General features: G+C 27.2%; 5 protein-coding genes across 7 annotated transcripts; 1 reads left to right on the top strand and 4 right to left on the bottom strand.

Moving 5' to 3' along the window:
- Positions 1 to 561: 561 nt before the first annotated feature.
- Positions 562 to 2,120, top strand: LOC142645659 (uncharacterized). The gene is made up of 3 exons (XM_075822452.1): positions 562 to 824; positions 884 to 1,781; positions 1,840 to 2,120. The coding sequence occupies exons 1-2, from the start codon at positions 711 to 713 to the stop codon at positions 1,742 to 1,744; spliced, it is 975 nt and encodes a 324-aa protein (XP_075678567.1). The 5' UTR covers positions 562 to 710; the 3' UTR covers positions 1,745 to 1,781; positions 1,840 to 2,120.
- LOC113799750 (uncharacterized) lies at positions 1,917 to 3,695 on the bottom strand. 2 transcript variants are annotated; one of them, XM_075822448.1, is made up of 3 exons: positions 3,560 to 3,695; positions 2,340 to 3,107; positions 1,917 to 2,280 (listed from the first exon to the last, which is right to left on the bottom strand). In XM_075822448.1, the coding sequence occupies exons 1-3, from the start codon at positions 3,577 to 3,579 to the stop codon at positions 1,917 to 1,919; spliced, it is 1,152 nt and encodes a 383-aa protein (XP_075678563.1). In that variant the 5' UTR covers positions 3,580 to 3,695. The 2 variants fall into 2 exon arrangements, with proteins under 2 accessions (XP_075678563.1, XP_027206242.2); XM_027350441.2 differs by lacking the exon at positions 3,560 to 3,695 and adding an exon at positions 3,313 to 3,442.
- On the bottom strand, positions 3,568 to 6,326 carry LOC113799763 (UDP-glucuronic acid decarboxylase 1-like). Its single transcript, XM_027350456.2, has 3 exons — positions 5,561 to 6,326; positions 5,050 to 5,490; positions 3,568 to 4,956 (listed from the first exon to the last, which is right to left on the bottom strand). Exons 1-3 carry the CDS (start codon positions 5,619 to 5,621, stop codon positions 4,079 to 4,081), a joined length of 1,380 nt encoding a protein of 459 aa, XP_027206257.1. The 5' UTR covers positions 5,622 to 6,326; the 3' UTR covers positions 3,568 to 4,078.
- Positions 6,327 to 6,440: 114 nt separating this feature from the next.
- On the bottom strand, positions 6,441 to 12,401 carry LOC113799760 (voltage-dependent calcium channel subunit alpha-2/delta-3-like). 2 transcript variants are annotated; one of them, XM_027350452.2, is made up of 14 exons: positions 10,675 to 12,401; positions 10,044 to 10,594; positions 9,894 to 9,974; positions 9,736 to 9,831; positions 9,479 to 9,673; positions 9,231 to 9,405; positions 9,071 to 9,161; positions 8,842 to 8,874; positions 8,445 to 8,582; positions 8,174 to 8,373; positions 7,620 to 8,108; positions 7,413 to 7,557; positions 7,138 to 7,336; positions 6,441 to 7,058 (listed from the first exon to the last, which is right to left on the bottom strand). In XM_027350452.2, the coding sequence occupies exons 1-14, from the start codon at positions 12,158 to 12,160 to the stop codon at positions 6,945 to 6,947; spliced, it is 3,993 nt and encodes a 1,330-aa protein (XP_027206253.2). In that variant the 5' UTR covers positions 12,161 to 12,401; the 3' UTR covers positions 6,441 to 6,944. The 2 variants fall into 2 exon arrangements, with proteins under 2 accessions (XP_027206253.2, XP_027206254.2); XM_027350453.2 differs by lacking the exon at positions 8,842 to 8,874 and having other exon boundaries at positions 6,442 to 7,058; positions 10,675 to 12,400.
- Positions 12,402 to 13,210: 809 nt separating this feature from the next.
- Positions 13,211 to 15,577, bottom strand: LOC113799764 (uncharacterized). Its single transcript, XM_075822445.1, has 2 exons — positions 14,756 to 15,577; positions 13,211 to 14,685 (listed from the first exon to the last, which is right to left on the bottom strand). Exons 1-2 carry the CDS (start codon positions 15,094 to 15,096, stop codon positions 13,305 to 13,307), a joined length of 1,722 nt encoding a protein of 573 aa, XP_075678560.1. The 5' UTR covers positions 15,097 to 15,577; the 3' UTR covers positions 13,211 to 13,304.
- Positions 15,578 to 15,787: the final 210 nt, after the last annotated feature.

Genomic DNA, 15,787 nt, shown 5'->3' with positions numbered 1-15,787 from the left:
TGAAAATGAAAATTCCATGATCTGTGGATTTGTTGTTTTGTTTTGTTTTTGTGTGTGTGGTTTTTGGTCGGTCGGTCGGTCGGTCGATTGGCTTTGTCAACGAAAAACGGGAAAAAAATGAATTTTAGCTTTTCCCGATTCTCGAGATTCTTTTTGCTGTTTCATTTTCATTTTCAATTGTCATTCGAATTCAAATATTCATAGTTTCTCTCTTGGAAAATATTAATATTGTATTAACAGAGAAACAAAAAAATACATTCGGAGAAACAACAACAAAAACAAAACCACAACAGATATTTTGTTGTTGTTGTTTTTTGGCTTGAAAAAAACCAGAATATTCCGGGTTTTCGAATATTAATTCTTTTCTCAAACAATATTCTCTGGGAATAAAACAAACAACAAGGAAAAACAACAACAAAGAAAAAAACAATTTCTGGGAATTTTTTTTTCTATTCTTCTCTTCCTTCAGGGTTAATTTAATGATTTTCGGATTGAATTTTTTTGGGATTTTTCTCATTAACATTTTCCACCGATAGATGGTGTGTGTAGTCGGTGTTTTTTTTCGAATATTCTTTTTGAGTATGTTTGTTTGTTACATTCGAAAAATCAAAAATCGCCCCCAAAACAAACCACATGATATTTGTTTTGTACAGAATTTGTCCAGAATTTGTCCAGAATTTGCGTTTTAGTTGAAAAAATCAACACTGACAATGACAAATGAAATTGATTTAAATGTTGATGTTAATGATGATATGATAATAATCGATGATCGTAATGATGATGATGATGATCAAGATGATATTTATGAAAAAATACGTAAACAGGTATGTTTATGTCGATTGATTTTTTTTAATCGGTTTATAAGAATGTTCGTTTTTTATAGATTGGTTTCTATTTTAGTTTATCAAATATTTATTATGATAAATTTATGCAACGTTTAATTGGTATTGATTTAAGAAAATTAAATAATTGTAAACAAGATTATGAAATATATCCAGTTTATTTAAAAGAATTTTTACGTTTCAATAAGATACGTGAATTAACAAATTCATTTAATGATTTATTAAATGCATTTGATAAAAATTTATATCCACAATTAGATTCATTTTTATTGAAAAATGATCTTCATTATGATTCAAAAACACAATCATTACAACGTTGTAAACCATATAATTTATCAATAAATAATCTTAATAATCGTACAATATATTTAGAAGGTTTTAATCCATATATTAAACAAATTGATAATAAACTTCGTTGTTTATTGGAAAAATTAGGACCAATATTATCATTACGTTTACAGAAACGTTCACAATCGATTGGTTTTGCTTTTATTGAATATGAACATGAAGAAAATGCAAAAATTATTTGTCAATGGTTTGACGATGATGATAATGATGGTGATAAATTATCAACGAAATTCGAAACAAAACTAATCGAAACAATGAAACAAATTGAACAAGATTTAAAACAAATTAAACATCAAGATTATCAAATTCGTATACTATCAAAAAAGCAATGGAATCATTATAAAAATCGTTATTTAAGAATACAACGACGTTGTCGTACAAAATCATTAAAACGTGAAAAAGAATTATTGAAAAGTTTTGAATTACAATCCAATGATCAACAACAATCATCATATGAACAAAATGATAATTATTTTCATCAAGATTTTAATTATAATGATGAATATGACATTGATCAAATCAATGATCAAAATTGTCAGCATTTTCATCATTGATCAACAACAACAATTGTGGTAATGAAAAATTCTCAAAGTAAGCAAACAAATATTGTTGTTTTTTTTGTAATTAATTTTAATTTCTATAATTACAGATTAGCGCTAATTGTGGGGGGAAAAAACAAAATCTTTGTTATAATCAGAATAATAATAATCAACGTCTAAAATTTCATCATTCATCATGACTACCACAAATTTTATGATCAGCTTGACATGGTATTGATTCATCAGCTGCAAATAATTCACCATTTGTACACATACATAATTGATATGCAATTGGTTCATCATTATCATTGCCATTCTTCAGATTGGTCTGATGATGGTGTCGATGACGATTATGTTGTTGTTGCTGTTTATGATCATGTTGATCACGATTTAGATTAACAAATAAAATATTACGTCCATTTAATGATAATTTTTCCGTATTAATATTGATATCATCATAGGATTTTAATTCAATACGACCCATATTTGATTCAATATTGATTGTTGAATTTTTTGTTTCAATCGATAATTGTTCGGTACGTGATTCGATTCTAGATTTTCAGTAAAAACTTATAATTTTCAATTTTTTTTAATATATAGAATTACTTACCGTAAATCATCATGTACGGAACCAACAATAGAATCGGTAATCATTTGTGATAAACGTAAACCACCTGGTTGTTGTCTAATATATGCCATTGATATTGATGAATCTTCAATAATTAAACAATCATTTTCAATTTGAAATAATCTTCGCGGTTTTTCACTACTAATCATTAAACGATTATTGATTTTAAATTCCAAATTACCGGTTATTGATGATAAATGTAAACTATTTGGATTTAATCCATTGGATTTAATTTGTACATCACCAGATGGATTTATTTCATCAATCGGTTGAAATTGTATTTGTAATTGATTATCATCATCATCGTTATCGTTATGGGAAGCAATTTGTGTTTGAATTTCATTTGTATAAACGGTACAATTTTCATTAAAACCATCACCACCACCACCACCAATAAGATTACCATCAATACGAAATCTACCATCATTATTATTATTTGGTTTATTTGATTTTGATGAAATTGTTTTCATATTAATTGTACGTATAAATGTTGATGAATTTTGATATAAATTTAATGATATTATAATCCATATTATAAGTATAATATTAATTATAATAAAAAATATTAACATTATAATTAGATTATTTATTGATGATATATTTGAATTTTTATTGTTGTTGTTTACATTGTTACGATGACTAGGATTATTATTATTTTGTTGTAAACAAGGAAAAATTCCCATCGGTAACGATTGTTGATTTTTGGTTGTTGCTGATACTGATGGTGGCTGTGGTTCATTCATCATATCTCTTGATTGTTGTTTTTGGAAAAATACAAAATTTCAAAACAAACAAAAATCCGTTTTATTTCGTTAAAATCAAAAGAAAGAAAAAAAACAACAAAAATTGGAAAAAATTGGAAAATTACAAATTAAAAATTATTAAAAATTAAAAATTAAAAGTTACAAATTAAAAATTAAAAGTTAAAAGTTAAATTAAATTAAATTATCACTACTTTGAAAATAAGATTATAAGATTGTCCTTTTTTTTACAAAAAGACAGACAAACAAACAAACAAACACAGAAAGAGAGACAAAGATAGAAAGAAAACAAACAAAAACAGAAAAAAAAGGACTAAAAGATGAATGAATCGATGGACGAATGAATTTGGAACCGAAAAGAAGCAAAGAAAAGCAGGGGCGTTTTCCATCCAACAAAAAGCGAGATGTGTTAAAAATGTTTCAGAAAAAAAAACTTGGCACCTTATATAATTCTTCATCATTTTTTTTTTTCGTTTGGTTGGTTGGTTGGTCGGTTACAAATAATGTTCCATAATCGTGAACCAGCATAGTATAATCAAATTATCATTACATCAAGACTATATAGGCCGCATCCGAGGAGAAAAATGTAAAGTAAATGAATGATGATGCTCAGTGAAACTGATTTTTGATTCTTGATTTTTTCTGGATTTTTGTCATTGAATGCTGGTGGATGTTTTTTTTTGCTTTAAAATGATGATGATGATGAAAAATCAATGGATCACAGATGATGTTTGACTTTTACATTTTTTTGGGGGAAAATAATAATTGGCCAGGTTGTTAATAACATCCATAATTGATTTGTTTATTTAGTTTTTCTTTTAACAACAACAACAAGAACTTTCTGAAAATAATAAATAACAAATGGCAGGACAATTCAATCGATTCAGATTGATTGATTGATTTGATTTGAACTTTTGCTTTCTTTTTTAAATATCAAAAAAATATGTTTTTTTTTTTAAATCAACCACCTAATGATCGTTTTAATTCAAAACGAAAATAATCAATAGTTTTCGATAAACCATCTATTAATGTTATATTTGGATACCAATTTAATATTGAATTTGCTAAATTTATATCTGGACGTCGTCTTCTTGGATCATCTTGTTTAGCTGATTGATAATCAATATATTTATGATGATTATCAGGTTGTTGTTCTTTGCTGTCATTTTGATTATCACTATGTACTAAATTCAATATAATTTTAGCCAAATTTTCAATTGTTAATTCATCTGGATTACCCAGATTAATTGGTTGACTATAATTACTATTCATTAAACGTACTAAACCTTCAATAAGATCAGATATATATTGAAATGAACGTGTTTGATTACCATTACCATAAATTGTTAATGGTTTATGTTGTATTGCTTGACTAATAAAATTCGATACAACACGGCCATCATTAGCATGCATACGTGGTCCATATGTATTAAATATACGTGCAACACGTACATTTAAATTTTCTTGTTTAGCATATGCATATGTTAATGCTTCAGCAACACGTTTACCTTCATCATAACAAGATCTAGGACCAATTGGATTAACATTACCCCAATATGATTCGGATTGTGGATGTACTGATGGATCACCATAAATTTCTGATGTTGATGCAACAAGAATCCGTGCACCAACACGTTTTGCTAGGCCCAACATATTTATCGTACCCATTGTATTTGTTTTAATTGTTTTCACTGCATTCATCATATAATGTGGTGGTGATGCAGGTGATGCTAAATGATAAATTTCATCAACTTCAACATATAATGGATTAACAATATCATGATGTAATAATTCAAAATTTGGATGACCAAACCAATGTTCAATATTTGAACGTCGTCCTTTTTTTGAAAAAAAAATTTAATTAACACAAAAAAAGAATTAGAATCAATCATTATGACAATCGATCAATCAATCAAAAATCAAAAAAATACCTGTATAAAAATTATCAGCAACAATAACCTCATGACCATCAAATAATAAACGATCCAACAGATGTGAACCAACAAAACCAGCACCACCTGTAATCAAAATTCTTTTCTTTTCTGAATATGGTAATGATTTTGTTTTTTGAAAATATTTTCTATTCGATGATGATTTATCCGAATGACGATTTCGTTGATCATCATCAACAACAACAACATTCTTTGATTCAATCATTTCTAAACGTGATCGTAGCTGTTCAATTTCATTCTGTAATTTTTCAATTGTCATAAATAATTTTGTATTATTATTTTGTTGTTGTTGTTGTTGTTGATTGTTAACAACAACAAAATTGTTGTTATTATCATTAATAACTTCATATTTATATCGTTCTCGTTGCTGATCATCATCATCTTGTTTAGATGATGATAGATTATGATAATTAGTAAAAACTATAAAAGAAACGTAACAAAATTAATTATAAAAAAAGTTACAATAATGTAAAAATTACAATAATCATACTTATAGTCAAGGTAAAAAATACAAATAAAAATAAAATATAAAATATACGAGGTAATGTCATTTCTTTGCTTCTTTCGTTTCGTTTTTTTTAAGTTAGTTTTTCGTTAGTTAGTCTAATGAAAAAAATGATTATTTTGGCATCGATGATTTGATGGATGGATGGATTGATTTATTGATTGATTGGAATCGGGATAGTGGGATGACTTTTCTGTTCGATTGATTTGATTTAAAATGTCATCATCCACACATTACACAACACACCATATAAGCACTCATTACACAAATAAAATCAAAAATCAACTTTGATGACATTTAAATTCTCTTTTTTCACTTTTTTGGATGTGATGCGAATCAAATTACAACAACAATTTTACAACAGAAATTACAAATTACAAATCTTTTTATAAAAAACAAATTTCATAGCGAGTAATGATGATGATGATTTGGTCAATTTTTTTTATTAAGGAAAAAAAACACCTATGATATGTTTATGTTCGTTTCTTTTCTGTTAAATAATAATAATACTCATATTTTGTAAATGAATTGAGTAATAAGTTTATATAAGTAGCCTACGTATGTTTCTTCTTGTGAATGATTTCACACTGTAATTTTTGGCAAAAAAAAATCTAATCAAAAATTGGTTCGTTTGTTTGGTGTGTATTGTGTTTTGTTTTGACTCCTTTTTTTCTTTACATCATCAACAACAACAACAACAAAACAGCAGTAAAACGAACACATTTTCTCGTTCGTTCGTTTGATCGAGCTAGGACAAATTTTTTGATATAGGAAATCTTTATGGGAAACAATAAACAGAACTGAATTAGAACACACAGACACACACACTGAAGACGAGAAATTTTCCCGGAAACAATTTTGAAATTTATTATTTTTTTATTTTAACTTTTATTTTTTACATAAAACAAATAAGTAATGTATCAAAAAGAATCAAGAATTATGAAATTGAAAAAAAATGGAAATTCCAACACGACTGATGCTTAAGATGATGATGCGGATGATGATATAGGCATAGATAAATAAAAACATAACATCTATTCGGTTTTTGGTTAATTACAAAAACGTTCTTTATTTTACAAAAAATGTATGGGGGAAAAAAAATTAATGTTTTTTCGGTTTTTTCGGTTGTTTTTTTAAAATATGAAATTTATCACTGACCAGAAAGGAAGAAAGAAGCGAAATTACAAATAGAAAAAAGAAAAACCTGAAAACTTGTTTTTGTTTTTGGTTACATAACTCTCATTAGTTAATCTTCTATATAACAAACAACCAAGAAAATGAAATGAAAAAAGAAACGAAAGGGTATTGCATTTGTTGATGATAATGATGTTGACGATGATAATGATGCAAATGAATTCAATTTTTTGTTTTAGGTAAATATTTTCATTATAATTATCATTATTATCGATGATATTAATGATGATGATAATAACCAAGATGATAATAATGTATAGGCTCGACCACATTGTCGTATTTCTTTTTCCTATTTCGTATTTGATTTGATTTGGATTAGTTTTTGGGTTACTTTTTTGGTTAAATTATGATTTAAAAACATGACATACCTGTGGATGATAATTATGACAACCTGAAGGACGACGACGATATTTTTCCTGTTTTAATAATTGACATTGTTGTTCATCATTATATTTTATTTCATTTGGTTCAATTGATAATTTTTTCTTTTGACAATTACATGTTGGATTATTAACCGATATGATTAGTAAAAGATTTGTATGCGGTATATATTGAGCGAGATAATTTCTGTTTGAAAAATGATGAAAAATTTTTGGAAAATTTTAATTTTTTCTTGGGAAAAATTAAAAAAGAAAATATTTACCTCGAACATTTAGGATTTTGTCCACAAACAATATCTTTTGATTTACCATCCAATGAAAAATTAATCATTTCATAAAGATCAAATTCTTTATCGCATGGACGTGCTATTGTTTGATTATCACCTAGATCGGTAATCATTGTATATTCTTGAGAAAAAAAAATATCAACATTATCCAATGCAAATAGTCAATAATCAATCAATTTTTACCTGAACCAAATGGTGATATCATTTCCATCCAATTATCTTGTCGTACATTATATGTTTTTTCAGCCATTATCCACCAATCCCTTATCCATAAATTACCAATACCATATAAAATATTCAAATAAATTAAACTTAACCATTGAAAAAATGATCTAATCATTTTTCCCATAATGTTTACAATTGAATATATAAACGGATTAGTTGATGGTCCAGAAATAATTTCAGCATCCAAACAAATTGATTGATAATCATAAAGATGTACACGTTGATAAATACCATCATTAATTAATTCTTCTAAAATATCACCATCAATTTGTCCAAAAAATTTTCCAACATCATTTGTTTTATGATTACTTAATACAATAAATGCATTATTATCAATTAGATAACAATCAACATCTAAATGTGTACAAGGTACATTAAATTTATTGGTTGTATTCAGGAAAAATTCTTGTAATGTATCATAACGAAATTGTATACCAACAACAGCCACTGTAAACAGTTATTGAAAATATTTTGTAATTAAAAGTTTTTTACTAGTAAAAGGTAAAAATTACCTGGTGTACTATGTTTTAGATTACCAATAAACAATGCATGTGTTGCTGTAACAAGAAAATTTGAATCATAACGTGAATGTGTTGTTGCAACACGTCGTTCATGTTGTTCACCAGCATCAAAATCAACAAAATAAACAAATGCATCTTTATTATTTGTATAAAAATCTACAGTACGTTTATAATAGGTTTCTTCGATTGCTCTAAGAAAATGGAAAAAATTAATAAAGTAAAAAATTCAAAAGTAAAAAACTAAATTTATAACAAAACAAACCTATCATATTTATGATAAAATGGCAGATCATCTAACATTTTAATTTCATCTTTTGAACGATAATCTTTAAAACGTGTTAAACCACTACGTGTTGCAACAAATGTTGATACAATACCAAATGTTTTGATTCGTTGTTCACTAATAGTAACGAAAAAAAAAACCAGAGAACAAAACAAAAAAAGAACGAATTAGAAATTTAAGCCAAAAACAACAAAGAAAGAAACCCCTTGTTGAAATTGATTAAAATTAATTAAAAATCAAAAAAATTTTCAGTTTTCCATGATGGGATCCAATCTCATTCATTGTTTTTTTTTTTTTTGTTTTGTTTTGAACATCCGAGCAGCGATTCAGAAGAAGAAGAAAAGAAAAAATTTTAATTTAAATTTTCATTGGTTACCTTGGCATCAACGAAATGAATATTGTAAGCGGACTTTTTTAGTTAAGTTAGTCAATTTTTTAAATAAAAAAAAAATAGCAACAAAGAAGCAATAAAGAGAAAAATTGCAAATTGAAGAGGAAAAAAAATGGCAATAACGATATTGGATTAATATTAAAATTTTGCAAATTTTTGTTCGGTTCTTAACACTTTTTTTGAATGGAAATTTTTCAGAATTTTCATTACTTACTCTCGATAATTTGGATTTGAACTACAGCTTTCGGTTGGTATATCCGTAAGATTTGCATCCAATACTAAACTTTGTATTAGATCTTTATCACCTGTTTATCGATTTAGATTTTTTTAGATTTTACTTGTAATTCTCAGGTTTTTTTTTATACAAAACTTACAAAGAATTGTTTCATAAACTTTTGGCCGTATACTACTTGTACGCCAACGAAAATTTTGTTTTTCCAAATCATTTGTTAAAAATTGTAAAATTGATTCTTCGGGTGATGAAAATGATGATGATGATTGATGTGATGATGATTGGCCGGTTATTTGATGTGGATTATCGCAATATGCCTATCATTTTTTTGGATTTGATTTGTTGATTGAGTAATTAAGGGTTAAATTCAAATACAAAAAAATTACTTACCCATTCAGGATGTACTCGCCATTGATTGCCACGAAAATAATGGGTGAAATTTTCTTCACGATATTTCATACGTAGATCAACCTGTGAAGTCAACCTATATGAACCATATGGTTCGGGCAATGCAATGGCAAGACTAAATGGTGTTTGACCAATCATACCATATGTATAATGATTTATACGTGTTATAACACGTTTCTATTTTTAACAGAAAATAAAAAGGAAAAAATTTGAAAAAACCAAAATCAAAACCAACTAACCATTTCATCGATATGTATTTTGACGGCAACTTTTTTCCAACCTTGTGTACGATTTATCATATTACCACGTATTGATTCAATATTTGGATCAGGTTCCTAATAGGAAAATTTTTATTGTAATTTTTTTGTTGAATAAGAAAAAATAAATAAATACTAACTCTTGGACCAAGTGTATTGTTGGCCAATTCAACTTCAGACATATCCACTGAATGATAGAATGGTTTAAGAAATCCTTCAAACTTAGAAATTAGAGTAAAAAAAATTAGAAAAAAACCAAAATAAAAAAACAACGAATGAACAAAACATACCAATGGACGTAAATCCGGATGATTTAATAAATAACCATTATTTGTAATCATAAATGAATAACCATTAACACCAAGTTTAAATGATGGTGTTAATTTTTCAATTTCTTTTATCGGTATATCAACACCGGCAACACCTAATAGATTTGCAATACGTATTGTTTCAATTTCAGCATCTTGATAAACATTTTTTATTAATATTCTTTTGGTTATATTTGTATAATTTCTTGTATCAAATACTGGTGTTGATAATGTTGTATATAGGGAAATTTTTTTCTTAAAATTTTTCCATCGTAATGGTATTTGTTTATATGGTATTGATATTATACCATCATCATCACCATTATTATTCATTTGTTGATGATTATTATCATCATCTTGACGCTTTTGACGATGACTATCGATGGTTGATGTAAATGAATTTGATTCGGGATCTTCGATATTATTTTGATCATCATCATCATCAATGTTATCATCATTCAAATTATTATCCATTAATTCTTCATGTGCATATCTTGCCTGTGCACGAAGACGATTAATTTTTTCATAATTTTCTTTTTTGTTAAACAAAGACAGAGACAAAATAATGAAATTAACTAACGAAAATTTTGGATTTTTAAAACAAAAAACTTACGTTTATTTTTCCATGTATTTTCATTTAATTCAGTTTCATATGTTGGTGCATAAATTGGTGTCCAACTAAATACACGTTCACCTGATAAAACAATGGGTCGAGACATTACTGGTATATATTTTTGTACTTGTTCATGTACTTCAGCACGATTCATAACATGTGTATAATAACCACGATTATGACATGCCATCCAATAAACTTCATTATGTGATGTTGCATCTTGTCCAATTAGATAGGTAAAAACACGTACAGGTATATTTGGCCAATTAAATTGCCGGAAAACATCTTCATATGTACCAGGTGCACCATCAGTTATTAACATTATTGCCTGATTACATTGTGAACCATAACCAGAACGATTAAATTTTTGTAATATTGTAAATGCTTCGGATAGGGCAACAGTAAAATCAACTAATTCATTTGTTTTAATATCCGTTAAACTTTGTTTAATTTCACGAATATTTTTACGATTAGCTTGTACTAATGTATCTAAACAAGAATGTATTGGTTGTACTGTTTTGGAAAATTTCAATGCTGCAACATAATCATCATCAGTTAATGTATCCAATATATATTCAACAACACTTTGACCAATACTTTTACGTACACCAGTCATTGAACCACTTGTATCCAATAAAATAACAATATCTTTTGGTGATGCAGCACCTTTTATATACCATGGACGCATACGACAATCATAAAAATCGATTAACGAACGATCGGTATAATTTTTTGGTTCACGCCATGATGTTGCCGGATACAACCGAAGAAAACCTTTTGCCGAACCAAAAAATTGCCACGATAAACTTGGATCAAATGCTAGATTATTTTTAAAAAATTGTGTTAAATGTTCAGACCATTTTATATCATTAACAACATCAGGTGATTTATCATAAACATTTATTGGTACATGTATTGCACTATGATCCAAATTAACATATGCATTATCAAAATTTGAATTCTTCACCAATCTAATTGGCCTGGATGTTGAATCAATTGAACGTAAATAATATTGTTGATCATCTTTTAAATCAATACTTTTAACATTATAATAATCAATTTCAATATTTTTATCATATGTATGATTTGATGCAATACGTTCACTTTCATTTGCAATACGTTCAACTGAATGTTTTTTCCAATTAAACATATACATAACATCATTACGCATATCATCCATCATTTTATTACCATCAAACCATTGTACTTCTTGACTAAAACGTTGAAAATTTTCTTCAATTTTACCTAAACATGTTTGTTCCGTACCAACACTTGATAATTCTCGGCCGAATGTTTTAACCATATTACGAATGATTTCTTCATCCAGAATAAATTCATCAATTATTGCACATTCATTTTGTTTTGGTTGTTGTATTGTAATTATCATTATAATTATTATTGTTTTTATAATTATCGTTATTGGATTTTTTCTATACATTTTTATTATCGATAATTTATTATTATCGTTGTTGTTGTTTTCAAGCATTTTCGCAATATTTTTGTTTAAATATTTTGTTGAAAATTTGATTTTTGTCGTTGTCGATGAGGCATTTTACACAGAAAAATTTATTGATTTGGAAGCATTGAATTTTTTTTAAAAAAACTAAAACTTTTAACTGAAATGAAAAACACAAACAAACAAACAAAAAACAAAATCAATTTTCAATAAGCAAAAACAAACGAAAAGATGATGATGTTAATTTCATTGAATTGAATAGAATTTTCTTTCAGCCATGAATTTTAGTTATTTTTTTTTGTGGAAAAAAATAAAAATTCTATACTCATCATCATCCATAATAGAATTCTTTACTTTTTTGTTTTTTGATTGAAAAAAATCTACCACTACTCCATTCTTTAGTACCAGCAGAATTCTTTACATTACAATCATCAGCGCCATTCTTGATTCTTTATTCTGAATGGTGGTAGTAGTAGCATCATCATCAGAAGCGGTGGTAGTGGAATTTTACTTTGCAATTCTACATTGTATATATAAAAGGTGGGGTTTTCATCACCCGAATAATAATAAAAAAAAATTATTCCGATTCTGGTTGAGAATCAAAAAAAAAAACACACCAAAAAACTCGTTTAAACACCAAACATTATCATCATCAAACAACAAATGATGATTATTGAATAATAATGATGGCCATCATAAACGTCAATATTATTAACCGGAATTTCCATTTTTCCATTTTTTATTCCGTCGATAGCCGACAATCATTATTTGGTTGGGTGGATGTGTATCATCATCATTTTAATGGTAGTGGTATTACGGGGATAGTTAGTGGGATAACGGTAACATTTCAAAAGTCAATGTACTCTATAGTGTGTGTGTGTGTATTAGTGTTAATAAAATGACACTTAATAGAGCTGCGTAAAAATGTAACACACATTTCATTTCATTTTCATTTGATAACCGGTCAAATGTCATCATTATTGATCCAGTTTTTTTACTTTATTCTTGTTGACATGACAATGAAACATAGTGGAATGACCTTTTTTTTGGAAAATTCAATTTTTTGCGCGTGCTCGTAATCAAGTTTTTGGTTTTCGAGGAAAATAAAATTGTAATTTTTAATTTTTCAAAAAAATTCAAAATAGAGGAAAAAAAATTCAGATTTTTTTTTTATTCAATGTCGTCGTCGATGTGAAAATAGCCGTATACGATGATGACGACGACAACGACGTGATGAATGATGTTCACTATTATTACTGTTACTGTTATTATCAGTTTGATGATCATCATTTAGATTCGATGATGATGATGATGGTCCATCCGTTGATATTGATCTTTGAATCGTTGTCGATTGCTGCTGTTGTTGTTGTTGTAATGATTGAATTGGAATCGCTGTTGATTTTCTTACATTCGGCTGTACATAGGCTATTGTTTTTGCTGCTGCTGCTGCTGATGATGATGATGATGATGATGGTTGATTAATCATTTCAAATTGTTGTTGTTGTTTAGAAGATTGATTATTATTACCGGAAAATATAACCGATGATAATGTTGCTGTTGACATTTGATCATATGCTAATTTTGTTGCTAAATAATCGGATTGATGTTTTGTTGTTGTTGTTGCTACTGGATTTAATTCATTGACCATCAATGTTTGTTGTCCATTTGAATTTGATGATAATGATGACAATCTTTTCAATGGTAATGGTATGGATAATGGATTTAATAAAATATGTTCACCAAATTTTGTTTCTAACATATTTAATTTTAATTGTAATAATTGATTCATATCGGTTATATATTGTAAACGTTGTTCAATTTTTCTATTTAAATCTTGTTCATCTAAATGTACATCACGTAAACAACGTTCTAAATATTGATTCATATCTTGATTTTGATTTGTTAATTTTATTAATTTTTCTTCAATTAATTCTAAACGTTTGTTTAGTTGATTTGTTAGTTGTTGTTGTTGATTATTATCATCACCATACGATGATGCGGTTGATGATAATGGTGGTGATGATAAATCGAATCCTGATGTTGATGTTGTTGATGATGATTGTGGATAAATTGATGGTGATGTTGGTAATGATTCTAAACCATAATGATTCATTTTATTTTGTAATTTTATAACAGTACGTTTTAATTGTTCAAAATCATCATAAATTAATTTAATTTCTTTCATATTTAATTGTAATTTTTCTTCTAAATCCATATTTTTCTTTTCCGATTTACGATAATCATTTGATAATTCTTTCAAAGTTTGTTGTAAACGTTGTTGTTTATTTAATAATTGTTTAATATCATCATTATTTTTTAATACTGTACTTGTTAATAGAAAATTTTCACGTCGTATTGAATCAATATCATCAATAAGTTGTTTTGACCATATTGGTAATAATGTTGTCGATGTTGGTTGTTGTTGATTAAATTCTGTTGATGATAATCTTGATAAACATGTCATTGAACGACAAAATGATCTTGATGATGAATTTATTGAATTTTGACCCGATGAACATGATTGTTGTTGTTGTTGTTGTTTTCGTTGAAAATTACTGCAGTGTAAAAAAATCGATCAATCATTTGATTAATTAAGAACAGAAACAGAAAACAATTTTGACCTACTTGAGCGAAATTAAATCAGCAACACAAATTTGATGATAATTTGGTGGTGATAACATTTGATCTTCATTAAAATTATCATCAATACCATTACCATCAACATTACCATCATTTATTATTGATTGTTCATTGATTAATTGTGGCCACGAATTTCTAAATAATAATTGCCAATTCTGTTGATTCTGGTTAGTTAAATCTTGTTGTTGATAATCATCATTATCATCATTTGATGTTTGTATTGAATTCAATCGTAACATTATTGATTGATTATCATCATGATTAATACTACTGAATGATGGAAATAATTCCGAATCCGATACTGAACGTATTAACATTGTTGACATTGTCTGTTGTTTCAATCAATAAACTTTCACTGTTCACAATTCACAATTCACAGTTGACATGAATTCAGAATCGAAGAAAATTTTCAAAAAACAAACAAAATTTTCCTATTTACAGGGTACAAATCATCAAATTATTTGATCAAACAATCGAAAAATACTTGTTGCTTTTTGCATTTATTTCAATGAATGTTTTTCTTTTTGGCTTTTCATCTATCGATCGATTCGATCGATTAATGTTGATGATGATGATGATGATGGTTTTTCCTTCATCAAATAAATGATGCAATCAAATGAAAATATACTACTGATTGATGGATGGATGGATGGATACTACGTGTGATCTGATCAATAATAACAACAACAACGAACGACGACGACGATAATAACGTAGAACGAAAAAAAACTCACTTTAGTTTGTTTGCCTTGCTTGTTATCGTCATTGACATTTAGCGTTTTTTTTTCGATTTTCGATGAGAGAAAAAACTAAAACTGAAAATGAAATGAAATGGATACAAGGATGTTTTGGGCAAAAAAATTTCTACGAATTTTTCGTTTGTTCAAAACAAAAAAAAAACAAGTTTCCCTTATTAAATATAATCTAGATTTTCAGTTCATTTTTTCTGCTGCTGGAGCCACATTTGATCGATTGAAAATCAATCAAAAATCAATATTTAAAAACTTTTAAAATTGA

This window comes from Dermatophagoides pteronyssinus, unplaced genomic scaffold (genome assembly GCF_027571235.1).
Source record: "Dermatophagoides pteronyssinus isolate colony J.1.1.1.1 unplaced genomic scaffold, Derpt_VIB-CSIC_2022.12 sq0017, whole genome shotgun sequence".
Lineage (NCBI taxonomy): Eukaryota > Metazoa > Arthropoda > Arachnida > Sarcoptiformes > Pyroglyphidae > Dermatophagoides > Dermatophagoides pteronyssinus.
The sequence above is the reverse complement of the archived record's forward strand: the minus strand, read 5'-3'. Positions and strand labels throughout refer to the sequence as shown.

Excerpts from the sequence above, each read along its gene's own strand:
- LOC142645659 (XM_075822452.1), top strand. The coding sequence starts at position 711 with ATGACAAATGAAATTGATTTAAATGTTGATGTTAATGATGATATGATA. Across the intron at positions 825-883 it reads ATGAAAAAATACGTAAACAG|ATTGGTTTCTATTTTAGTTT; the intron begins GTATGTTTATGT and ends CGTTTTTTATAG.
- LOC113799750 (XM_075822448.1), bottom strand. The coding sequence starts at position 3,579 with ATGATGAAGAATTATATAAG. Across the intron at positions 3,108-3,559 it reads ATGATGAAGAATTATATAAG|AGATATGATGAATGAACCAC; the intron begins GTGCCAAGTTTT and ends ACAACAATCAAG. Across the intron at positions 2,281-2,339 it reads TCCGTACATGATGATTTACG|AATCGAATCACGTACCGAAC; the intron begins GTAAGTAATTCT and ends CTGAAAATCTAG.
- LOC113799763 (XM_027350456.2), bottom strand. The coding sequence starts at position 5,621 with ATGACATTACCTCGTATATTTTATATTTTATTTTTATTTGTATTTTTT. Across the intron at positions 5,491-5,560 it reads ATTTTTTACCTTGACTATAA|TTTTTACTAATTATCATAAT; the intron begins GTATGATTATTG and ends TTTCTTTTATAG. Across the intron at positions 4,957-5,049 it reads TGCTGATAATTTTTATACAG|GACGACGTTCAAATATTGAA; the intron begins GTATTTTTTTGA and ends TTTCAAAAAAAG.
- LOC113799760 (XM_027350452.2), bottom strand. The coding sequence starts at position 12,160 with ATGCTTGAAAACAACAACAACGATAATAATAAATTATCGATAATAAAA. Across the intron at positions 9,975-10,043 it reads ATCCGGATTTACGTCCATTG|TTTGAAGGATTTCTTAAACC; the intron begins GTATGTTTTGTT and ends CTAATTTCTAAG. Across the intron at positions 8,374-8,444 it reads TTTTATCATAAATATGATAG|AGCAATCGAAGAAACCTATT; the intron begins GTTTGTTTTGTT and ends CCATTTTCTTAG.
- LOC113799764 (XM_075822445.1), bottom strand. The coding sequence starts at position 15,096 with ATGTCAACAATGTTAATACGTTCAGTATCGGATTCGGAATTATTTCCA. Across the intron at positions 14,686-14,755 it reads GCTGATTTAATTTCGCTCAA|TAATTTTCAACGAAAACAAC; the intron begins GTAGGTCAAAAT and ends TTTACACTGCAG.